General features: G+C 31.3%; 1 protein-coding gene across 2 annotated transcripts; it reads right to left on the bottom strand.

Moving 5' to 3' along the window:
* Positions 1-2,006: 2,006 nt before the first annotated feature.
* On the bottom strand, positions 2,007-26,591 carry LOC124360625 (protein brambleberry-like). 2 transcript variants are annotated; one of them, XR_006922256.1, is made up of 10 exons: positions 26,044-26,591; positions 21,070-21,198; positions 20,578-20,763; positions 17,914-18,136; positions 16,794-16,910; positions 12,694-12,864; positions 5,948-6,139; positions 5,042-5,189; positions 4,302-4,376; positions 3,117-3,181 (listed from the first exon to the last, which is right to left on the bottom strand). XR_006922256.1 is itself a non-coding variant. In XM_046814391.1 (9 exons), exons 1-9 carry the CDS (start codon positions 26,338-26,340, stop codon positions 2,883-2,885), a joined length of 1,689 nt encoding a protein of 562 aa, XP_046670347.1. In that variant the 5' UTR covers positions 26,341-26,589; the 3' UTR covers positions 2,007-2,882. The 2 variants fall into 2 exon arrangements, 1 of the variants encoding a protein (XP_046670347.1); XM_046814391.1 differs by lacking the exon at positions 5,042-5,189 and having other exon boundaries at positions 2,007-3,181; positions 26,044-26,589.
* Between the last annotated feature and the right edge of the window lie 764 nt (positions 26,592-27,355).

The raw sequence follows: 27,355 nt of genomic DNA, 5'->3' as shown, positions 1-27,355 counted from the left end.
GGGAAAGTCATTTGTAAAAAGCACAAACAAGAAAGGACCAAGAACAGAGCCCTGGGGCACTCCTCTTTTTACTGGTAGTGCATTTGATCTGAATGTAGATTTTCTGCCAATAAATGTTTTTTGGACCTCCACAGACTGTCTACGGTCATTCAGATAGCTAGCTACCCAGTCTCTTGCCTTCCCTCGAAATCCCAAGCCAGTCAGTTTTTGCAGTATTAGATCGTGGCCCAAACAGTCGAATGCCTTGCTATAGTCCAATAACACTGTTGAAACAAGGTTGTTTACTTCCAGTTGATCTGTAATAGATTCAACTATGTCTGTTATTGCACTTATGGTTGATCTCCTTTAAGGAAAGCATGTTGGTTTTTGGTTAATAGATCATGCATTTCAAGGTGATTCAACATTCTTGTTAGAGCAATTTTTTCTATTATTTTAGAGAAAGTCGAAACCAGTGAAATAGGTCTGTAATTTTTTGGGTCTGTAGTAGATTCTTGTTTGAATTTCGGATAAATTTTTGAAATTTTGAGAGCAGAAGGAAATTGGCCTAAACTGAATGATTTGTTAATAATATAGACCAGTGGTGTTACTAATAGATTCGCACAGAGTTTTATAGCTTTAGCTGGAACTTCATCTATGCCAGAAGATAGTGTAGGTTTAAGGGTAGCTATTGTCTTCAGTACTTCATTTTCATCAGTTGGAGTTAAAGTAAGGGGGGTGATAATTGAGTTCTGGTTACTGTTCAGGGGAGTTAAAATAACTGGGTTGTGTAGCTGATTTCGACTTTCTTTCAGTGTGGAGTCAGCAATTTCCACAAAATATTTGTTAAGGTGATTAGCAATGCGGGTCGGATTCTCTTCTATATTCCCATTCACTTCTAATCGAGTAAGGTGGTCCTGCTTTTTCTTACATTGCTTTTCTGCATTGATGACATTCCAAAGGGCCTTTGATTTGTTACTTGATTTATTTATGAGTTCTTCTGTGCTGTTTAGTTTGAGATGTCTGAGTTTGTTGTCATATTTTCTTTTAGCAGATACCATTGTATCCTTGTCACTTGGGTTTCTTGTCATCTCATACTTGTAAAAAGCTTTAAGATATTCACCTTTCAGCTGATTAGCCTCATCATCATAAACTAATTTTGGCTTAGAACTGTGTTTAAATCTGATTCTTTTCTTTGGGCATGCATAATCTAAAGTTCTTGTCACAGCCATTAAAAATTCGTTGTAAGCTTCTTCAGCATCGTTAGCCTTGAGTTAGCCATCGTTAGCCCAACATCGAAAATATGCAAATAATAACCGATTTCCGAAACATCTGCTTATTGCCGTATATAAAGTAGTGCTAGTACGCGAGCGGCCTAACTGCTGTATATACGGCAGTTCCCAGTTAGAGGGTTAACAAATATCAGTAACAGTGAATTCTCAGCAGCATTTTTCACTAATAGCATGAGTCGCTAGGTCGGCGATGTTCAGATGATCAGGTAGCTTAGGGCTCGGTGGTCGTCATGTGCCAAGTCTGTGGCGGTAACAGAATTTGTTGATTTTTTACTGTCAACATGTTTTTATTAGCATTTTAATGCAATATCATAACTACTAGGTCAGAATAAATACTAATGTGTTTCAATGTGTCTAAGAAAGTACACATTTTTGAACACATGTATTATATTTTAATGTTCAAATAATTTCACAACGTGGAAGAACAGCCTGGATTCTTAGAGAAACGTTAAAATTCTGCAAAATCTTTATTCTCTTATACAAGATAAAACAATACAAATCAAATCTGAAGTTTTGTTCTCATCTCTGATTTGATTGTGACCACGGCATTTATGATACTAATATGGCAAGCCTGTAACTTATTTGACCTTCCTCAGAAGTTATGAAAAGTAATTTCTAAATAAAGTGTTATCTTTATGTAACACTCAGAAAATTTTGAATTTTCCACTAATCTTACACTCTTATACCTATAACTAAATTAAAATTGTGTTCCAAGGCTTTGAACAGAAAAAATACAAATTTAATTTAATTCTTTAATAATCTCCTTTTCTATTCCTGTACACGCTCTATCCTATTTACATTTACACTTCAATACATTAGATTTACATACAATTGAAGCAGTAAAATTTATTTGGCATAAAAATTAAAAATAATCAAGTTTAAAATTAGTAAATCGATTAAGAAGAAAATATATAATACTGAACAGTAAAAAGATAAACAACAAAATTATTCAAACACAGTAACAAAAATCACCTTCGAGTAATATATCAAATATAATTTTAATTGTTTTCTAACATGTAATTATAATTGTATTACTTTATGATAATTGATTCTGCTTCATTGTGAACTTTTGAACCGCCATCTTTTATCCTGTACTTGACTCATTTACTGAGCATTCCATGATTTGTTTTCATACTAAACACATTAAAATTACTTATTACCACAATATTATTTTTCCTGCATAACATTAACTTTTATGCTACTTTAAGAGGATTTATAGTAACTTATGAAACGTAAAACAAATTGTTTACAAGAAAATAGTAAGTACAACTAAGCAAGAAGTTAATTATACTTCAGGTCTACCAAAAAAAGAAGAACGAAAGTCACTACAATTTAGCGAATTAAAACAGAAATATGCCTTTCTTTTGGAATATGCCTCTTCCATTGTAAACTTCAACACTTAGTATACTAATAACAACTCATAGAATCCTATGAAGATTTTGAATTGGCACAAAGTTAAGTTATATAAATTAGCTTGTGATGATAGACACTAGAACTGGTTTGTGTAGTGTATTGCACCACTTCTCTATAACATTACGACATCCACTATGTACAGTGCTGAAATGCTGTACAATACCCACTGCTTACCAAAAAATCCACTTGATTCAAAGAATGTCAATGAGAAATATGTCTTTTACAGAACTTGCGACCTGGAGTTACTGAAGAACGACAGAACTGACCATTACGACAAACAGCTGCACATATTGAATGGCCAGTTGGGGAACTACGATGTCTCAGGCTTGAGAGAGATATCCTATCTTCATTGTGATCTAGTTTATTGTATGATAAACCGTTGTCAATTATACCGTGGCTACCGGAACTGTTTTCTGATCTAGTAGAGCTTTTGGTGGAGGATTTATCATCTTCTACTTCCTCTTCTTCTTCTTTACCATGTGTTTTTGAATGTTCATGACCTAAAATAAATGCCATCAATATATACTGAACATTGATGTCATTTTACACAAAAGATAAGAAGAAGTAAACCATTAAAAATACAGTTTCATTAATAAAACATTTAATGGTATGTAACACACATTATTACAAAAATTAACATTTAACATGTTAACTGCCATGCCGACTCGATTGGGTCGGCGGAATATTTTGTTGCTACTATGCACTGCCGACCCGATCGGGCCTCACCATGACGATAACATTGTTTTATAAGAATGTTAACATGGTTTTAGGCCTAAGCATAGCACACTGTTGCAGCCACTCACGTTCTAATTACATCAAAGTTCACAAATTATTTATGTTACAAAACAAGCTGTCCGTCTTATCTTTGGTGCAGACTAGCAGGCTCACTGCAAACCACTTTTTGTTAGACTAGGTATCCTTACTATACCACCTATGTTTATCAGTTCTTGTGTATGTAAAGAAGAACTTACACTTGGGATAGCACTCAGGGAAATTCTATTGAATAAACCACTTAAGTTATAAGCCACCATATTTAAGTTATGAATTTTGTAAAATGTTAACGACAATGATAAAATCAAACAGTCTATTTATGAATTTAATTATCTCACAAGAAAATAATTAGTTTAAACATAATTTATTTTATTTAAATATTATTTTACTTAAGCATATTTAAAAAAGATTCTTTAACACAAAAATTGATAAAATGAATCAATCGCCTATCTGATAGGTTCAGGTGAATTATTTGTATTAACTGCAGAAACAGTAAACAAATTAATTAATAAGTTGAAATAATTCGTACTCAATGAATCCACCAATATAAAATGGTATAAAATGTATCAAAATTAAAAATTCATGTGTTATGAAATATTGCACATCTAACGATATCTTCTTATTACAACCAGAAATATATCATTTGATAGCTCCTTGAGTGTAATTACCTCCTGCACAACTTATAGTTTAGAATTTTGTAATTTTTTCACAGATCAATCTGATGATTATGGGATATAATGTACATTTCTATACCTTCTCTAATGTTATATGAGAAAACCTACATTTTACTATAGAAAAACAAGGTAATCTAGTACATTTAACAGAATACTAGGAAAATGAAAAACTTACTTTTGATAGAACCAGCCTTATACTTATTGAAAGCCAGCCAACACACTGGACTTACTGTAGAAACTGTCCATAAACCTGAAATAAATCATCATTATAAACTAAATGTGCAGTCTAGAAAATTACTGTACAATACCAATGAAAGGATCTTTCAATTTACATCTTATTGTACACATACGAAATTACAATACAGTAAAGTAAAAGTACAAAATAATTAATTTTTTAAGCCCACCTTGATTAGTCAATCATCTGAAAATGCTTCTGGTGTTACTGGGCTGAATTAATTTGCCAGTTCTATCATAGAATAACGTGAATTCACATCTTTTCAATTTAAAAAATTTTTTAAAACAAAATTGTTGCATGACATGAATCTCATTAAAGACTATCTACAAGATATGATGCTATTATAACAATTATTAAACTTACAAGGTTTAAGTAGATTAAACAATATCTTGCATTTTCAAATAAAATAATCCTTTAAATATTCCGACCATAGATTAAAATTTGGAAATACGTTTAAAGCCCCTATTATTTACTTTAACAAGTTAATAATAAGTATTACAAATGCATATTGTGACTCACACATATTAACAGCCTAAATATTCTCAAGATATTTTATTATAATCTTTAATTGAAGTTAACATATTTACTGTTATTAGAATCAAGTTTATCAAACTTTAAAAGAAGCATTTTGAAAATGACGATAATTTTAACTATCACAAACATGGCATAATTGATCTCACCACTTTCAAGTCCCTGTAGTTGGTAGAAGAAGGATGTACATACAACTTTAAAGTGGGACCAGCATGACAAATTAGTATTTTTCAAACCTAAGCAAGTGTTGGCTGCTTGTCAATATTCAAAAGGAATTCACAGCACTCTTGTTGTAACCTGTTGGTAAATTGATACCAATATCTGTTATTTTATCAGAGATATATGAATTTATCATGTATAAATGTAAACATAAAAAGCAGATATAGTTTCCATAAGAGTTTTATCGTTAAGGCCTACTAGAATAATTTGACAAACCCAATTGATGTTCTTCATAGTCAGAGGGTGAAACTGGCTGTCAATCACAATGAAAAGTATTTATTGTCGGATAGATGATGTAATATTTGGATTAATAACACTGGATCGCTATCTGTACAGTAGATCCTGGTCTGCTGATTGATTCAAGTGCAGCTCATAAAATGTTTTGCACATCTCTATATTACTCAGAAGTATTTGGATGTACACAAAATGAATCACTGTCCATCCAAAAGAGCCTTCATTGTTATTATGATTTGTCACTTCCACTTTCCTATAATATTCCATGAAGTTCTGATGAAAATTGATTATAGTCAATTGTAAATAAAACAATACCGAAATGAAAGCAGAGCACTGTGTGCGCTTAATCTATCGGATGTTTATAGAATTATTAAGACAACAACGAAATATTAAAACATTACTGAGAGCATCCCAAAAAATGTTAGAGTAATTTTGAAAAAATGCAACTGTTATTGCTATAGACAGAAGTTACACTACAGCATACGTTCCATTCGGTCCCAAGTAAGGCGTCAATCGGAGCATTGTTTGCACACAATGGGTCAAAACAATATGACCAGTTATTTAACATTTTAAAATGTTAATTGTGCACAAGTCACACTTACCTACTATGGTGCCACTTAATGAGAGCAATGTTAGAGGTTGTCTGTAGTAAACAAGAGCAATATTGAAGAGTACAGCTATCAGCAGGGATAACCGACAAGCAATAGATAACTGAAGAAACAGGCTGACCAGGACACCAGCAACCAACAGCAAACAATGCTGTAGAACCAACACCAGTGTGGTCTTGTCTCCTCCTGTAAACATAATAGGCTATTGTGTGATGGTAATATTATCAATTACAATGTTGGTAATGACATTATCGAGCGCCTACGTAATGCTAAAGCTTGACAACATTCAAAAGTTATGAGACTCTCAAGCATCGTTTTTTACAACTTACACTGGAGATTAGAATAGTTTACACAGCTAAGATAAAGATAAACAGCATGTTAGAAAAATTCCTGAAGCGTTTTAAATATAGTTTTTAGTTAAAATGATTCAGATGTTCTCAAAGCTAAAAATGTATTTGTTAGTTAGTTTATTTTTTTCATTTCTTGAAAAGTAATTTTTGTGTTTATTTCAATTAAATTAATAAAGTGATCATTTTAGTCAAAGTATTGATTGGTGAAGTTATTATTAATGGAGACTAGAGAACACGGCCCGTGTGCTGTCATAAACATGACCATCGGCTGGTAACCTCCCCCATTCTCTCGTGGGAGTTTTAAATATTAATGGCAGTGACTCACCCATCACATAAATGTATTTGGTTAAAAGCAAGTTTAACTGTAATAACGGCAGGGGAATGTCTTGTACCAAGATCTGCTATATTACAGTAAAACAATCACAACTGAACAGCTCCAGTTTTATTATACAAGGCAGAGTTAAACACCCACTTTCAGTACAAGTGTGATTATATCCGTTAGACAAATTGGCCTGACTCAGCAACAGAGTGAAAATCACACAAGCTGTGTCTGTAAGTATTAAGTATTAATTTTGCAATATATAGTAATTATTAAGCCAAGAACTTATTGCAAACACAATACATATTAACTCATTGTATAGTAAATGATAAAAGTAATTGAATTCTTCCCTTTTGTTTTTTATGATTGAGGCCAGTAATAAAGTTGCACATACCTAACCCTCCTAGTGAAGCAGTTTTTATTTTATTAATTAATGTCTTGGCTTAAAGCTAATTTGTTTGGGTTTTGTTAGGCGAGTTCATGATCAAGGAGTTCACGGTAATATTATTTTGTTGGTAGTCAAGTTAAAGGAAAGTGTTATTATTAACAAATTATTTTGAAACTTTGCGTTGTCTTAAAGGAAGTGAAGGAAACAGGATTTTTCCGGACATTTGCCATTGTTTAGTGATACTGATTTTTTGTATCACTAAACGATGGCAAATGTTCGGAAAAATCCTGTTTCCTTCGCAATCCTTCCACCGTCAAAAACAAACTTTAGACAAAGAATAAAGGAAGTGTTTGGGACTTAGGGCTATATTTTTAAAATATTATGTAAGTTAATAAAATCCGTCAGTGATATTCGTCCCAGACAAAATGTCAACACATAACAGAGTATTATAATAAATTAATATTATCAGCTCTGAAGGTTAACCCTTTTAGTGCTAAGGGGTCTGGCGCATTGCCATACCCAAGAGTGCTAAGCATTTTAGGGCATAAATGCAGAGTTTTAGTAAATTCCTTACTATTTCTTTAATTGAGGTCATATCTTGTTACTTTTTTTTGTATTGAAGATAAATAACCAATAAACAAAAATAAATACAAAAAAATACATTTGTACATATTTGGATTGTTACAAAAAAATTTCTTTATAATGTAAATTTTTTTTATAATTTTTTTTCACTTTGGCATACAGTTTTAGTATGTAAACAATTTTATATTATTTTTCTGAGGCTACCATCGGGAAGGGCAACTAAAACTAAACAAATTCCATATATTTGATTTTTTTTTTATACAACAAATAAGAAGTGTGGATTAAAAATATAATATGTTGTCCGCGCCAAATTTTGCCCTACATATAGGCCTAATGTTTGAAACGCTCAAGAGAAAAAGTAATACACTTACTATTATTAGCATAAATGCTTTACTAACTTTATTATTATTAATAAAGAAGAAATTCAAGCACAGTTAACACTTTTTTTACCTAAATAATTGTTTTATTCAGTAATAAAACTATAAAAAAAGTTGAAGTAACTCATCATAACCTACAATGTTCTTATTAGACATTGTAACTTAGTAAAATATAATACACACAGAAAACAAAAATGAGAAATGAAGTAATGCAATGATTTGGAATACTAATGAAGTAGTATTTCACAATTATAATACAATTTAATCGATAAAATAAGATAAAACAGAGTAAACAAAGCACAGCGTCAGTTCGCTCGCAACGTAAACATCCGAACTGACCTTTTTATTTCACGTCAATGACGTATAAACAGCTGGTCGTCGGCAATTAAATATACAAATATCGTTATTCTATGGTTTTTGGATGAACTGTCATCGTTTGCAGCCAGTAACTTGCATAAACTGAACCAATATATATAAAAATACGCTGCGTCTACGACGTAGACGCTAGCACTTTTAGACATAAACGCAGCGTCTACGACGTAGACGTTATAGCACTAAAAGGGTTAAGATTTATTGTTTGGTGTACACCCCTTGTACTTCGTTATAATTTATTAGTGAAGATGCCAACCAAGTAATAGCCAACTACAATTGAATAGCGTGTATATAGGAATTGAGAATAGGATAGGTATTTGGCTGATGATCTTTAATTTTTTACTTTTGTTGTGATTTTTCTTATTATATTTCTTCTTCTAACTAACCCTCCAAAAGTCACAAACTATGTTTTTATTTTCTAATGCAGCATCTGTCAGTCTTTATTTTATTTTAATATCATCCTTTTCTTTGCTGTTCTAATTCTTCCTTCCTATATAACTGTTATATTATACAACATTGTAAAACTAACTACTGTCACATAATTAGTCTAAACTTAAATTTTCTTAGTTCCATTTGAACTCCCATATTTCTCTATTTAGTGAAAGATATAATTGTGGTGAATAAACGTAGAGTCTGAATGTCACTGCCTTAATATTGTAAGGGTGGATTCTGCTTTCCTTCATACAATGAGTTAGGATTATGTTCAGTTTGATCACTTTTGAATCTAATATTTCCCAACAAGAATACACATTGCAATATTCAGATGTCAAGTGCTGAGCTAATCGCCATGTATTAGGGATTGCCACTGATGTCATACCGATTTGCTACCCAACTCATGACGGTCTTATCAAATAATGCAAATTTGTAAGTGAATTTTTCCAAGATTAATGAAAGAGGTGCTTTAATTATAAGAGCGTTGAATGACTGTTTTTCGGTTGATACGATCTCCCTTTTTTTAATCAGCCATTTCAAAAGTCGATTAATATTAAACAGTTGAACTAATATTTCATTGCCAGTCACAGACATTTACATTATGTATCAAATGAAAGCCTTTGAGTTCTAATTTATGTTTATTTATTTTGGTAAGTTGTTATTTTATTTGCATCAAAAAGTGAGCAATACAAAAAATACTTTGTAACAACCAAATTCAGTTTTTTCAGTCAGTTATTGTGCATTATTGTGTTTTAGTTCTGAATAGTGTTAGTGATAATGTGATAAGTTCATTATAGGTGGTGATTCATGAATATCAAGTGATATCAGAAATATTTCTAAAGAAAACTTATGTAATAGTTTTGTTGAATCAAAATTGGACATTCTTGTTTAAATAATTTATTTGTTGTGCATTTAATGTTTTACAAGAAAACGGACTTGTAAACCTGCTACACTAGATTGCAATAAAAAGGTAATAAAAACATTAACCCTAATACTGCAGCTATGCAAAATAAATCTATTAGATGGGGTCCGGTTTTTATGCATGCAGCAAGCCTTTTTTTTAAAAATCTGTAAAAAATACTAAACTTGATTAATACATACATTGTAGTACATAATATTTTTTCTCATGAATTGTAGTTTTAGAAACAGTTAATATAATTTATAAATGTTGTATTAGATGTTGTCATAAGAAAAATGAGAACCAGGAAACTGTTTTTATACAAAAATTTTAACTTTGACCACATTTTAGCTGTAAAATAAAAACCGATCGATATAAGGAATATAACCCAAATGTTTACAATATTATGAAAAAATAAACCTGTGCTTAGTTTTTCAGTAGAAATAAAATTGGAATTTCTGCAATATGTATTGTAAAATAAACGCATTGGCTACAAAAATTGTAAACAGTACGCTGTAAGTGTAAATTTACAAAAAACTATATTTATATAATGAAAATATATCCTATTAAAAAATAACAATATATGTTGCCAAACCTCTAATGATATATAAGAAAATAAAAATACTGTGGAAACACAAATTTTAAAAAAACCTGAAAACAAGCTACAAATCAGGCTAAAACAAGCTAAAGATAAGTAGAAAATCAAAACACTGTGAGTAATAAATTTAATATAACATAACATAATATGTAATGGGGGTGCTCGTTGCCATATTTCCGCTAAACATATTGCAGTAGTTTGGGGTAAAAAAAACTTATAAGAAAATTCTATTAATTTTTGTCTAAAGAATATTTTGTTAGAACACATATATAACATGTGTGTGTGTGTTTTCTCTTCCTTAGCATGCAGTGAGATCCAAAGTATGTATACACACCCGCACGGCAAGATCCGTTTTCACATTGAGGTCCAACACCCTGGAGCTCAGGTTGAACAGACTGTTTTCTTTGTGTTCCTGGTGGTTCTGGGATCACGGACATACCTGATTTATTCCGATTTGAGGTAGACCTTGCTGGATTTTACCATGCTGTTTGTGTGTATAAGTTTCCGAAAGATGCCACCACGTAGCGACACCGTCGCGCTGTACACACTTGGATCCCACCGAGATATTGCATGTGCTTATAGCCCCTCCAGGCAGATGACTTGCCCTGCCTTCTCTCCCCTTCTTTCACAGTGTTTTTAATCGTTTTCGTTGTAATATACAAACGACACTAAGGTCCTTAGAGAAGTAGTGTGGCTAAAACTAATTTGTTCATCGGACTGCTATTTGTTGTGAATCTGTTAACAATTTGGATTAACTATTCAAATACGATTTAAATGCATATCTACTCAACTCTAAGAAAACTCCAAGAAAATGTTTCAATTTATATAGACATACAGTATTTATCAGAAATCGGAAGAGAGTAAGTAACCAGAGATATGTTGCGAAAAGTTAGATAAAAACGAAATCAATAAAGGTTCCACACACATGATTCCACATATCTAAAATTTAACATACCAACAATTAAATTAAAAAAACAAGAATTGATCGCTATGAAACAAAATGTTTTGTTCATAAAAGTAACAATATTGTATTACATGTGATATGGCCTTAAATACTGTTCCTTGCATGAAATATTAGTTATTACTTCAATATTACTCAAAACATAACTTCCTGGTGATATTTATCAAATATATTACAATATTCATTACAGCGTGTAATTTAAAGTACTGTTCTTTTGTTAAATTTTAATACAATAATAATAATAATATCATTTAGTATTAAGCAACATTATTAACCCTTTTACTGCCGACGTCCGACATATCGGACGTCGGCATTTTTGCCGAAAACACCAACGTCCGATATGTCGGACGTCTGTTTTTTTTTATTGTTACTGGCTACTGTTATGTTCAAATGCCGAAATATTCGGTATTTTGGTTGTTTAGGAGGAAAGGATAATGAAAGAAGCCATTTGAAGAACTTTGGATTTCTATTTTCGTCGTCTTTGACTAGAATTGACGAACTACCTAGACAGCTGTCAAAACCAGATGATCGGGTTAGATTACTGAAATCTTTGTTCATTGTTGTTGTTTACAATGTTATCGAAAGTTTTTTGAAGTGTTACTTTTGTTGATCAAGGATAAAATGAGTAAAAGAGTTACATCTAACTCTCCTGTGAGTGAGGGAACAATAATTAACAGTCTAATCGATGGTGGTGTACAAGTGCAAGACGAACTGAGTGACGATTTCCTTCAGAATTTGTCAGATTCATATGCCGATATTAGTGTTAGGGCTATTGATGACAATCAAAGTGATGTGGATGACACTGATGACGATCCTGACTATCTTACCATCAGATAATGAGGAGTTATTAGATAGTGAGTGGGATGTGGCACAGATAAGTTTACCTTCAACTTCCACTGGTAGGCCTAGAGGAGGCCTACCAGTTTTGGGAAAATCCTCATAGTGCAGCTATGTTTCAAGGTAGCACCTTCAAATTTGGTATATGTTCTAAGCAATTGCTCTAGTTTATAATGATATCATGCTCAAAATTTTAGTATAATTTTAAAAATAAATTATCAGATGCCAAACACAATTTTTATTTTTTTATTTATTTTTTATTTACATAATTTTTAAAATTAAATAATGAGTTTGTTTCAAATTAAAATTTCTTTTTATTATTTAAAAAACAGCATTTAAATACGAGTAAATAAAGTAAAAATTCATGCAAATCTAATGAAAAATAAAAAAGATACAGCATTTTTTGTAAATGAATGCACAACAGCGATTTTCCCCCTTGGCAATTTTGACTGGTACGATAAAAAAATGGCCGGCAGTAAAAGGGTTAAGTAATTTATTTTATCTACCTATATCGGTTAGGAGCATTAGAATAGAGATGTTTTGCAGAACAGAAAATAAAGCACATGCAATTATTAATTTAACCTTTATTTTAGAATGTGAAAATATAAAAGGTTGAATATACAGACCTATAGCAGTAGTAGCCCATAAAATCTTGCTATCAACATCTGCCTTCACTTGGTCTACAAGACCTTTCAAGTAGTTAACACTACAATTTATTTGGATTAAGCTGTCTAGTGCTTCTTGCATTCTTTTTTGGATCTCATCTTGCTGTTTTATCACCTTTTCACTCTTATGTTCTGTAAAAATATTAATCATTACCACAAGAATATAACATAATTATATGTAGCTAATATTATACAATAAATTAAAATTTGTTTTTGGTAAATATTTGATTTTTATTTTAGGAATTTCAAAAGCAAATGACTACAAAAACTTTAACTTTACAAAATAGGATATAAGCATATAAATTTGATCTCTACAAAGAAATAAAACAAATGTTGAAAAATTATTAGGTTTCTTCCACTTAGCAGATCTGAAATGTCGGTCAAATTTTCTAAAATGACAATTCCATTTCATAAACATAATTAAACAAAATCATATAAAATAACCACACGTTATTGTTGGATAGAATACAAATAAGAAAATGAAATGATGTGATCATCTTTATAGTTTTTAGCCACTTAGAAATACACAATAAATTAGATTAAAATATACAAAATGTTATTTATTGGCAAAAGAAATAACAAATCTCTAAATATAACAGTTAAATAAAAACAGAATTTACTTTCTGTCCACATGTATAAAAAGCACCAAATATGCCCAACATTCCGAGATAGCCCCTGACTTTGCATCAGGAAATCAATATCGACAACCGACTAATTTTATACTGCACACATATCGTACACATTCTGTGTCCATTTTTAAGTTACATTCTTTGTCCGTGTTCAATAAGTGTGCCAGTGATTTACTGCCACAGCTTGAATTCGGCTGACGTTATCAGCGGGTACAGTCGGACTTGATGTCTGATACTCTACCTGCCCCTCCCACAACATCCTTGTTTACGATTTTATACAGAGGTGTTTAAACAGGTCTCATTATTGTTATAAATATTTTCTGCCCTATTTTATTATTTTGTTTTATATACCACCTGTCCATAATTTGCATTTTTTGTTCCTAAATTATTTCTCTTATATTAAATAATAACTGTTACTACCACATTTTTATTCTTATAATTACCGGTACTAAAATAGTACAATATCATTAGAAATGACAAATGGATATTACTTACAATGACTTGAGCAAACATACAGTATGAAGATTTATTTTAACATTAATATTTAAAAACTATACATTGTACTTTGATTTGGTTAATGCTGATTAAATAAATGTTTATAAGTTATTGTTTCATAGAAATATTGTTAATATATTTATAATTACTTTTAAAATATAATGACACTTTATTCAAGAAACATTTCAAGATAATCATACAATTTTTAACAAACATATTTACAATGTATTGTATCAATACATTACTTTTGGTGGCAAATCAATATTACTTTTAGTGTCAAATAAAAACATTTGAAATTGAAATCAATTTTTGGTTTTTTGTCAAAATATTGTTATATTGAGTAAGGTATAAAACAACTACATGGTTTTTCAGTATTGCATTTTTCATTTTATTTTGAAATCAAAATACAAAATAATCTGTTTTGGACTAGCTTAAAATTACTCACCAAAATTAAAAAAAAAATATGCAAAGAGATACAACAGTATCACATTAAACCATAACTTTCAACCTTTCTTTCTCTAATTCTCAGATACGATATATTATTTTGTAAATAAATTTGTAATCCAATGTGCTTTCTCTTGTCTAATACTATACAACATTCTTAATTGAGAGCTAGCTCATAAAATTCAAAACTTGAAAACCAGAATTCCTACATAACAATGCTTAACTGAACATTTGATGTACAAAGACTATTTGTAATGGTGTTATCCTGAAGTTATCATGACACCAAATAATGTATGATATTTTTAAATGTATTGATTGTATTGTCATTGATACCTGAGACAGGGCAATCGAGCGACCACAAATTATTGTACTTTTTGTATTGTAATTTGGGATTTATATCTAGAACTAAGACTAACAGGAACATTTTAGGCATACAAAAAAAGCTTTATTGATAAAACTATCAAATTGGTCAAATTTGTAGGTTTTCCTTATATGTAAGTTTATAAAATAAAGCTTATACATATACATTTATGGATAGTAATTTATATGGTACTTGAAAATCATAGAAATTTCCTTTAAAGAAAGAAAAAAGTAAAATTTGTATTCAGTATTTTTCAGTTAAACAAATAAGGTAATAGCTTAGAGATCATTGTTTATATTTCAACTGACAAACACTTTCTTGTTCTGTTTTTCATAGAGATAAAAAATTGAAAATAAACAAAATACATATCGAGAAAGTATTTCTAAGTCGAAAAAAAAGAGGAATTAGATTTCAAATCAGAACAGAAAACCCTGCCCTTTTTGTAACATGTTCAATATCATATTGTTCATTTTTTTAAATTTAATCATACTTTATGTTATTTTTTAAAATTATATGCATTAATATATTTCTTAAATGGTGACAATAATTGAGATGAAGGGGTCATTCCCTTATACCACATTTTAAAAGAAAGTACTTTTTCCATTTTAACAATCTTAATCTAATATTTATATAAATAACATAAAGATGATGTCTTATTAATGAATCATCTTTCCTAAACTTACTTCTTTGTTATAAAAAATATTAGTGTAAACATTTATACAATATTAGCTGTTTCCTTTGGCTTCACACACTTTTCGTAAGCTTTGCCCTTGTATGAACACTTCTGGTTCAAGTGAACTATATTTCCAACGCTGATATAGAGTTTGCCTTGTTGCCACGATCAAGAAAATCTGTCAAAAGTGTATGTTTATAGCCAGTGTATACGTACATGTACTTTATTACAAAGTGGTCTAACACTTAAGCTTTAAGTCCAACCAGAAATTTATTTTAAAGACAAATATACATCATAACTTAGCGCCTTCAAATAGTGTTTTTCTATTTAATATACGTAACTGTCTCGAAATTGCAGTTTATAATATGCAGGCACTTTGAAAACTTTTATCTTTTGCAGCACAGCCTAGTGGCGAGTTACATCAATGGGCATAGCATATAAACCTTCACAGTGGAAAAATACATATTTATATACAAATTGTCATAATGATCGGTCAAATAGTTTCTGAGTTAATCAATGTTACATAAATAGATTATTTGTCATGGCTAATTAAGTTGTTTAGCAACAAATGTAGAACATGCAGCAAGTAAGGGGTACTACCCCACTGCTACCAACTGCTGTGCACGATTACCAGTCTTACTCAATCCATTTTTCTTGTACTTAATCAAACTGTAAATAGTCTCTAATTCTATTAATGTATGTTCAAACACAACATTTTACTATAATCATGCTGGATTTATAACATTTCTAATTTACAAAGAGAAGATTGCAGCATCACTGATCAAAGCATATTTAACGTGTGTTTCATGCACAATTTGTTACCATTTTTTGTACTTTGTCAGTAAATTAAATCAAAATACAAGAGAACTACTAATAAACTAGATTTGGAAAAGCACTATGTATGCAAACATATTATGATCTGATTCACTACTTTTACTTACTTGGATGAAGTGTAATGGACGTATAAGAAAATCCATTTTCTCATTCTGATTTGATATTAAAACTTCTCGAAGTTGACTGTCAGCATGATTACGAAACAAGTTACAAATTACTTAAAGTAAGTAAAAACATAACTACAATAGTACACATCAATAACAACTGCTAAAATCAGACAATTTCTGATTAATTTATTTCTGTGAAAATATACTCCAGAATTAATTTTGTATTTAAAAATACATTATATAAACATTTAAGTGTGACAAGCTGTAGCATACTTTCTCAAAAATTAGTTCCAAATAGTTATTATTATATCTTAGATATTCTAAGAAATAATTCAACTATAAATTATATAATGTACCTCAAATAAAACTCGAAATATGAAGATTCTTCATACTTTGGAAGAATGATAATCTAGTATAAAAGGATATGTAATGTACCACGATTAGGTAGAGAAAGAAATGATAAATTTTTAAATAATTAACAAAAATGGATAAAACAGAAATGTAATTAATTTACAAACCTAACAGTTTCCATAAAATATCTGCCTTCTGAGTAATGTCTTCTAGATGAGAGAGAATCTGTTTATGTGTCTCTTGGTGAAGTTCACTCTGAGTGCCAAGACGTGACTCTGCTTCATCTGTCAACATAAACATTGGTCAACAAAACACTGGTTGTGTATAATATTGGTGCTGGGCTTTGAGAGTGATGTCTTGTGGACGAGAAACTGCTAAGTGCCTACTAATGTTAACTTGTACGTGTTGAATCGTGAGAGTTTCAAATGTCAAGAAGAATTTTGTTTAAAAAAACTAACTTAGGCTCTCAAACTATACAAATTTTATAAAGCTAGTTTTTACAATAACATTGTTGGGTATTTTATACGCTTTTACATTAGATTTTTCAGATTCAGGGGACAGGAATCTTTGAGACATGCTCCATTGTAGAATATTGCACTACAAGTGAATAGGGTTGACTTAAAAGACAGTATTAATTCGCTTCACAGGCAGAATGTAAATTATTACAAAGGAAAAAGGTGGATGTCAAATAATCAAAACAGCAACTATGAATATCAACTGTAAAAAGCTCAAAGCAAGGCTTGTTAAAGAACAACCTCCAATGGTGTACCCAGGATATTGATTTAGAAGAAAGGAGGAATATTGCTAGAACAAGGAATATCAATAAGTACGGAATATGGGAAACATTATGTCTCAAAATTGGTGGCGATGATGAGCAGTCATGGAGAAGGGAGGTCTATATATACACAAATGTATTTTATATGGCCAGCACATGGTGGCTACAAAGGAATTAAGGGAGAGTTGGAATGAAGAACAACAAGAATAGATATTTACAAAGCAAAAGTAATATTGGATAATTCTAAGGTAAAAACTAATTAAGATTTTACGGGATAGTCATATGATTATCATATTTTATATTATAAAACCAAAGTATGAAAACTATGTTTTATTTAACAATTTTCTTGTTATTTGTTATAACCTACTAAAAGGGGCTATAAACCATAGAGAAGTTTCCTTAGTGAACACTATTGTTATTATGTTATAAACTTTAACACAACTTAAGCACAAAATAATATCATAATACAATAAAAATAATTATATACACACAAATGAACTAGAATGTCATACCGAACTGATATGATAGTTTCCTGGACAAAGAGTCCAATTGGCTCTGTGTGTTCTGGATGAGTGTCTTTTCCTTAGTCAGCTGTCTCATGGTGCTAGATATGTCATCCATTATCTTCCTCTGGGCTAGCTGCATTCCACTGTTCTGATTAGCCAATCCTTTCTGCCCTTCTGTTAATGATGACATTGTCTCTGAAGTGAGAAGATTCAATTCCTTCTGTAGTTCCTTTAATAACCAAACTAGATCAAAATTATCTACATTTTAGATACTGCATTGAAACTAAAAAGTGAACAAAAAACAAGCTATAATCGATCCTGATTCTGGATCTAGATGTATTTAATGGAGACACCATGTAATTGTAGTCTAGATCTGTTAACACTCTTGGCCAGCCATCCACTATACCGTCATTACATTTCATGTCCCTGCTGGTGTTGGTTGGTGTGTGGTTATACTGCTTTGTTTGTCACTGTGTTACTCAATAACCTCTTAGATTACGAAAAGCGTTTCATTATTAGGTTTTAAAACACAACAAATTAATCCTGCTGAAATTCACTGGCAGCTTGTTAAAATGTATGGTGAAAGTATAAATAATGATGGAAATGTGAGTAAATACTGATGAAAACTGCTCTCTAGCAGCTGTAATTCTGTTTCACAATAACATTTGCAAACTATTAAGATGCAGCTTCTATTGGGAATTACAGGACTATTTATCAAATAGCACTGACATAGGACCACCAGCCTTTCATATTCTTCCAAAACTTCAAAGTATTTCTTGGTGGAAGGAAATTGGAAACTGATAACCTGTTTGCGCAAGACTTAACAAATGTTAAGATATTCATGATGACTCAGTTCAAAAATAAAAACATGTTCATATTTAAATTTCTAAAAAAATTACAGACATAAATAAAGTTTTCTTACTGTATTACAAAACAGTTCTTAACTATCCCATTGACAAGCTATGACAAAATTGAACTGCTAGTATAAGAAATATTATAATCATACTGTGACGAGACTCTCGCTATGAAACTTTCACTACATAGTTGTACTGTTATCTGATAGCATCACTGAACAGGCTGTGAACTCTTCCTAATATTATCCATCACATATTTAACCCTTGGAACAGATTCTTGATTTTTCTAAAACTGGGAGGTGTTTCTGGGCAATTTGCAAACTTATAAAATAAAATATCTTTGCTTACTGTTAACCAACGTTCATTTCATATCAATTGTCTATAATGAACTAAAGAATACTATGATGCATAACAATGTCTGTCATATAAATATGTAATATTTTTGTAAGTCAAAGTTATATAAACTGGTTTAAAAATAAAATGGGTTCTTGGTATACTTGGGATGCATATTAATAAATTTAAAATTATAATGGCTGAAATATTTTAAACTTATTCTTGTTTTAGAAAATGTATAGGTTTTTATATGATTTTATTGAAACATATATTAGTTACAGTACATAAACTGAAAATAGTATCTGAAACTCATAATTTCTTACCATGTAAACTTATGCAAACTCTAGTGAAAGTTTATACTTAAATTGCATATAAAATTATGGTGTACATCTTATTTAACAAAATATTATAACAAATTAAAATATAAATTCTAGAGATAACAAAATTGTTTGAAATTTTAACTTACGTATCAACTGATTTTCCTTAATGTTTCTGGTTGATATTGATGCTCAAGATATTATTTACTCTTTTATGTAGTCAGCTTAAGTGTGCATTTTTGACGATCTTGAGAGGAACTGTTAGTTGTATTTGGTGTGATTATACAATGCCTGGTTTTCATAGAAGTGAAACCTAAATATTGTTGTCTATTTCGTTGTGAAAAGTTAACCTAATATAATACATTTTACTAAAAAAGATTTTCAAGGTCACATAATATACTTATATATTTTACATGAACCTATAATAAATGTATGTATATGCATATGTATGTAATAGTATATTTGTATAATATATTCTCTTTTTATATAATTTCAAACATTTAAACCATAATTACCCAGAATCTTGACAGCTCTGAAAGTTGTTAAATTAATGTACTTTTGTACTATTAGATGGTTGTTACTAACTCCGTGAACTTATATAGGTGAAAGTGTATTTTGATGAAGATTCATAACTATGTCTGCTACAGAACTCAAACTATTATAGTTTATCCTAAAACCAGCGAAACCATGAAAAACAGTATTGTCCATGTGCTAAATAGCTATTAAAAAGTAGCATGTCAACGTTAAAAAAATTAATGTGTATATATTTATGAATTTATGTATATATTAACTTATGACTTACGTTTTGCATAGTAATGTTAACGCCACATTGCATTGAAAATATTAAATGCATGTTTAACTGTATATCAGCACAAATAGTAAGCCTCAAATGCCCTGAAACTCTTCTTTGGAATATAAGATATGGTAAACCTTTTCTTGTTGTAATATAAATTTTACAAGATACTAGTTTTCTATTCTTTATGAAAAGTTTTATCTCTACCTGGAAAAAATATATATATATATATATATGTGTGTGTGTGTGTGTGTGTGTGTGTGTGTGTGTGTGTGTGATTTACAATAAAATATAGAACATTAAGCTTTAAAGTACAAAGAATTAGTTTCCAGTGAAATGAAAGCTGCAGAAGGAGGTATTATGCAGAACAAACCTTTAAGCTCTCCATACTGGTAACTTGTTTAAGAGCTGATGACATAAGTTTGTTGACAGTCATTTCAGAGAGGATACGAAACTGCTGTTGACGAGTGGCATAGCAAACAGCCCGAGCCCTGTTGTTGATTGTGTGATAGGCATTCCACGTCTCATCATCCATTGGGGACGTGCACTCCTTCAGACTCTAAACATACATTACATTGTCATTCATCACAGCCAATACTGGACTTTCATATTGTATAACGTTTAATGATAAAACAAGTATAAGTCTAAACGTTTAATAATTCCATTTTATATAACAAATTTTGTGCATTCCTTAAAAGGGAAAAGTCCAAAATGTCAGAAGAAATGCGTAGAATCACACATTTTTTTATTGTTTTAAACACATTATAGGTAATTTAATAAATCTAATGAGCCAAACACACTTTTAATTAGCTGCTTATTTAAATTGTGTAAAGTACTCATACAAATTACTACTTGAATCAATTACCATGTCATCTGTGCATGTTACTTGAGATCTTCCACTCACTTCCAACTGACAGTTCAACAAGTAGATGCTTAGCTTAGCTAGTTCCTCTTCAGTCATGTCAGTACAGGAAGATTGAATTTTTAAAACAACCTGTAACAAGTTTAGGTACTTTCTAGACATGTATGATATATGAGGACCCTAGAAGTAAAGGGGTATAAGTGACAAAAAGCTAAATTTGAGTAAACGCTGTTTAAAGTTGAGCCTTCACTGTAATTGCCACGATGTTTAAATGATAGTTTTTTCTTCTCCAGTTTAGTAACTGTAGTCATTACTAATATTATTAGTAAAACAAACTCATGATTTTATTAATATTACTCATTTTGAAGCTATTTTTATATTGCTAAGCAGCACTTGTACCCTTTTACTTCTAAGATAAAGGCCAAAAACGTGAAGAGATTATAAAGTTTGAGTGAAAATGTATTATTTACAATAAAAGTAATACATAATTAACGTCATTGATCTATGATTCATCATCAGTGTCATAATTGTGATCTTCAATTTGGTCTTCTTCCTGTTCAGTTTGGCCTTCTCCTTGTTCAGCCTCTTCTATGTTTGTTCGTTCTTCATCATGTTGACCATCATGTCGGAGAGTTATGAAAACCCATGGTAAATTGGAGGTACATAGTTCAGCAACTGCTGTAGATTTGAATATTTAGCTTGCTTAATACGAGGCCTTTTTTTCAATCGGTACTGGCAACAGATTTAGCAGAATGGCAGGGATTTTGCCAGCTCGAGTGGACTTCATAGATAGCTCATTAAACTCTTCCAAGTCACTTGCAGCTGTCTTCTTGTAAAACAGGGTGAAAGGCTTGTCCTGTTGGAAATGTGACCACTTCATACTCTGTATTCCATTTACGCTTTTCTTGAAGAATGGCGCAAGTGTGTGAAAGTCTAAAAAAAATCGTCATTTTCCATCTGTACTGTAAAGAACTTTCTACTTGTAGAAGTAACTAGCTCCATCCAATGTTGAGGCACATACAGGTCCTTTTGGGTTTTTTCCTTTTTCAACTCTATTAAACCAAAGGCTTAGTCACACTCGTTATAAGAATGGCCACTTACAAAAAATCTATGATCTACAGTTTTTAATATTAGTGTTTCTGACAATGTAGAGCCAAAATTGTACTGTCAGATGACTCTTATTTTGGCCCCCACAGTTGTCACTAAATGCAGTTATGTGTTTCACAGATGGCGGAAGGCTTCTGATATATTTTAGGAGACAAGATGATATTTGCTGACATCCACGTGACGCCTGACCTTCGTGCCACATAAAGAAATGGGTTGTTCCAGTCTGTAGGTTATGAACACCTACGTTAAAAGTCCATAGTTGCCTAAGTAATATGCTTTAGAAGTCGATACATTAGGAGTTGGCATAGTCTTTTGCAAGTCAAAGATCATCGCAACTCTGTTATCATCCTTTAGCTTATGACACTCTTATTTTGCTGTTCTTACGGCTTCCGCCTTACGTATATTTTCAAGTAAAAATAAAATAAAATCATAATATTGCTTTAGAGCAGCAATACCATTAACCATTTACAATGAAAACAAACTCAATTGACAGTCTGACACAGTGGAACAGGGGTACAAGTGCACTTGTACCTCTTCTCTTCCAAGCCCTACTGATAGTTGGCTTGGAGGTTAAGTGCTTTGCTGCTAGATAGCAGCACTTGTTGGACTCATCACTTAGATCTCTTTACTACCAAATAGAATAATTTATTTCCAGTTCAGTGATGCAGTTATCTTAATATTAAAAAAAATGTCACTTATACCCCTTTACTTCTAGGGTCCTCATATGATTTTCTACTGTATATCAATGTAAGTAACCTGATAGAAATGATGCAGGACCAAGAATGCAAGGTGAGAGATGTTGATAAAGCCATGAAGACTTTCTTAAATTTGATATTTAAGACCGTGCTCGTTTTAGCACCATAACAACAATGTACACTTCAATCATTTTATAACCTTTTCTTTTACTGGCTATATATACACACACACATTTCTTATTTTTATTTTAAATCTTAAATGTTATCTCTGAATGTAATTCATTATAAAATGTAATAAATGACTAATCATTGCATAATTCATATAAAGCATTGTAAACTTGTACTAGCTTAATGTAAAAAAGAATAGCATATAATAAACAATGAGGGTAGGATCTGAATTTACTTTATAGAAAAGGACTGTAAATATATTGAAGTTAAAAAAATCCTTACTGATTGATTTTGGAATTGCCCAAGAACACGTGATAACGTAAGAGTAAACAATATAGAGAACGGGGAATCACACTATACGGGAAAGGCATGGAACAAATCTGAATAAATTAGATAGTCCTAACTCAAAGTAATACATTTAACTGATGATTTCAAACAAACTGGATTGCTGTTTTTAAATGTCTTTTGATAGCTCAAGGTTAACAACAGAATGGTTGCATAAACTGTCTTAACATTTCACGTACCAGGTGCTAATTAGGTCAGGAATTGTACTTCATATGAATAATAGCAACAATCTCCATTACGTACCAAGAAATGCTAGCCACTAAACTTGATAAAAATTGTGTGAAAGAAATGGCTTGTAATTAGTATTAAAATTATGTTTGCTACATCTCATGCTATTGGTCTTAAAACTATTTTTGCTACATCTCATGCTATTGGTCTTTGTTATGGTATCTTTTGAGAAAAGCAGAGGGTGCTTATATGGAAGGGTACAAAGATACCCCACAACTTCTCTTGGCAACCAACTTTCCAGACTTCATCCGTTATTGGTGAGGTAAATATTCCACTAGAGGGAGGGAATATAATCTCAATCCACTAGTTGGCGCAACTGCACAACCAATAACCTTTTCACTCCTGGCACGGTCTGTTTCCACAGTTAACTCCAAACCATTCAAATCTCCTGGAAGAGATTCAGTTTTACTGGCCCTTCTCCAACAAAGACTGGATGTAGTTTTCCCAGATACCAATAATTGCTATGGCTTATCATTTTGGGTGACCAATGATGGAGGAACCAAGAGATGGTTGGACTTCAGGGTGACCAGTGCTTAGCTTATCTATTTAGAGTCATGCACTCCAGCCTCACGGTACCGAAGCTTTATATCAGCTGCCTCCCTCTACCTTTATGTGAAAGGTGAGGTGAACTGAATTGAAATATCTTCATTAATGTTAGTACATAAAACGTTCATGAATGGTGTCAATCATTTGAAATAAAATAACAATTATACAGTATATTCTGACTAAGGATTATACTATAATTGTGTATTGATTAATACGTTCTTACTCTAAACAATGCAGCAAAAACCAAATCCAAAAAAAACCCCTATTTTACAATACTTAAAATCTCATAATCTCAAAATATACTTAAAATCTCAAAAACAATGCACAATTATGCTTCAGACTCTTCAAAATTATATACATTTTTGTTAGTAAAGTAATCTTTTAGGTAATATTTGAATTTTTTCTAATACTTTCCATTTTTTATTTATGTAGGAAGATTGTTTAAATATTTTACACCAATGTAAGTTTTTTCTTTTAAAAAAAGTTCCAATTTATGGAATTTAGTTGCTATATTGCCCTTTCGTCTAGTATTATAACAATGAATGCTTCCTAATAAAAGTAGTTTGTTAGCTTACATTAATTTATAGATAACATAACATAGATAGTAGATAACAACTTGGTACATGTAATGTATATAAACTGTTATGTATGTGTTTCTGGTACTTTGAGATTATACCGACCACACCAGTATGAGGAACACAAAAATATAAATTTATAGAAACAAACATTATAGAACGAAAAAACAACTCTTTAATTACAAAATTACAACGGTTATCAATTGTTAATGGGTTTCCTGTGACGTCCAGAATGCAGCAATATCAAGGATGAGTGAGTATAGTGGATTTCCGCCTTCAGCCACAACTTCCGACCGCCACATGTATTTAGCTAGGTATGAGTCAAGAAGGTGTCGTCCTGTTCGTCGTTGTTTTTTATTACGCCATTTAGCTGAACCCCACATTTGCTCAATCTGTTGAGTATTAGCACCAGTTTCCAGGTCGACAAAATTGTATCGATGGCACCAGCTGAAGGGCGGCGAGACTCTGCAGTCACGTTATCTACTAGACCGCCCGACTTTGACTTTTGTCTGAGGATGGGGAGGGGTTTGTGATAAGACAATTCCTGCTTTATATTGACAAAATATTGTTCTACTACGCTAATCTAGTAATCAGTAGAAGCAAAATGTCAAATAATGATTCATGTCTGGGTGTGGTCGGTATAATCCCAAAGTACCGTGTTTCTTACACTATTTATTAGTTTGTTGAAAGTTTGATTCAATTTGTAAGTGTATCGGTATTCTACCCCTTAACCTTTATGACCGCTCGCCAAGAACTTTCAACCTCATATTCATCGCCATTTTAGAAATCTCCAAAAAATAGGTATTACTCATTTATTTTTTACGTTAGACATTATTATAGTTTTTAAATACGTTGATGTCATATGTTATGCATGTGATTCAGGTTACAGTTGGATTTGTTAGTTTTAATACTATTGTTGAATTATTTTGTTGTTTTAATGTGTTATTCATGTTAATGTATAATAATTCTTGTTGTACAATTAGTATATAATATCGAAATTGGGTAATATTCCAACTTGTTCGATAATGCTGATTCAATAATGAGTATATGCTGCTTATTACAGTCTCACAGAGTACTTTTATATTAACTAGTTGAGTATATATATATATAAGTATATATATATATATATATATATATATATATATATATATATATATATATATATATAAAACGATCCTTTGGATTCCAATGAAGATAGGTTATGTTAAGCCCATTTACTGCACAGAATAATAGTTGCCAGGGTTCTGAAGGTTCATAACTAAGTGGTCCTATTTATGGCTAAATACTAAAAATGTAATACTTAAAAAACTCACTCTGTGTTCACAAGTGTCTAAACCAGAGAGTGAAACTCTGCTAAATCTTTCTGCTTCTAAAAGAAATTTATCTTCAGCACTCATTTCTTCAAAAGGGACAGATATGAGAGTTATGTCTTCAGGAACATTACTTAAGTCATTTTCTTGGTCTCTCTTGACTTCATCTGATGAACCAAGATTTGTACTAATAGTAGTCCAATCTAACCAGCCAAGAAGAGATGATGCAAGTGATGCATGTGAAAATAATAAAACAATGAAAAGAAACATACTTGGAAATACATTTTTTGTAAGAAACATAATCTCCAACTTGGCTATAAAGAAAAAAATATAACAAATAGGCTAATGTAAAATGCAAAATATTAGAATTCAAGGAAGGGGATTCTAAAACATACAATATATTTCTTTTTATATAAGCAAACAGTTATAAATTAAGAAAAAGCACGGACACATCAAAATAAAACAATAATGAAATAATCACTACTTAACCTAACTAACGCACAACAAACAATAACAATACTGAAACAGTGAAACAACAGCATGTGAGCGTGAGCACGAAGGTTATCAACAGTACAACGCTTCTATAAATAGTTACTAAATAATTAAATCCCTCCTGCTGATTTCGAAGTCTACCAACATGAACGAACGTAAACAATAAATATACGCAAATGTACAGAGTATATTACCCGTCTGCACACGATAAAACTGAAAAACATCGTAGTGCATTCAGCAGTGCACCTAATGAGATAATGACAACATCACTTCATCTAGATTAACGGTTCCTAAACTTATTTATTGCTGTCCCACCTAATATATTTCAAAACATTCACCCGACCCGACACCGACAGTGAGTCGAGGTGGTAATCTTCAACCCTTGTTCTATCTATAAACAGCAGTGACTAGTGGGTCCCACTGTTGGAATGGTCTGCAACAGCACTGTCATTAAAGGAAACTATATTTACAAGAATAAAAATAGATAACATCAACAAATAATTTACGTAATTTTGACTCTCTAACTGAATTTTACCCGGACCATAAATGTCACATCTTTTGTATAGTGAGTGATCACACATATTTACAAAATATTCATTGCTAATGTCGTCCCTCTAATCATTTCTGGTAGATTGCTTTGGTTTGCTCCTTAGTTTAACGATTTCGTCATTTACTAAATTTAACTTATCACTAAGGGTTTTACAGAGGTACTTAACCTAGTATTGTTCCCCTTAAACTCGTGACAGGAGTGCTTCAAATGTCCTAAGTTTATCTACTAGGAAACTGTTTTCTGCCGTTAAATTTGAATTCACAGCATCACGTT

Source organism: Homalodisca vitripennis, chromosome 4, assembly GCF_021130785.1.
Source record: "Homalodisca vitripennis isolate AUS2020 chromosome 4, UT_GWSS_2.1, whole genome shotgun sequence".
NCBI classification, from domain to species: domain Eukaryota; kingdom Metazoa; phylum Arthropoda; class Insecta; order Hemiptera; family Cicadellidae; genus Homalodisca; species Homalodisca vitripennis.
Note: the sequence above shows the minus strand (reverse complement) of the source record. Positions and strands in the feature narration are given on the sequence as shown.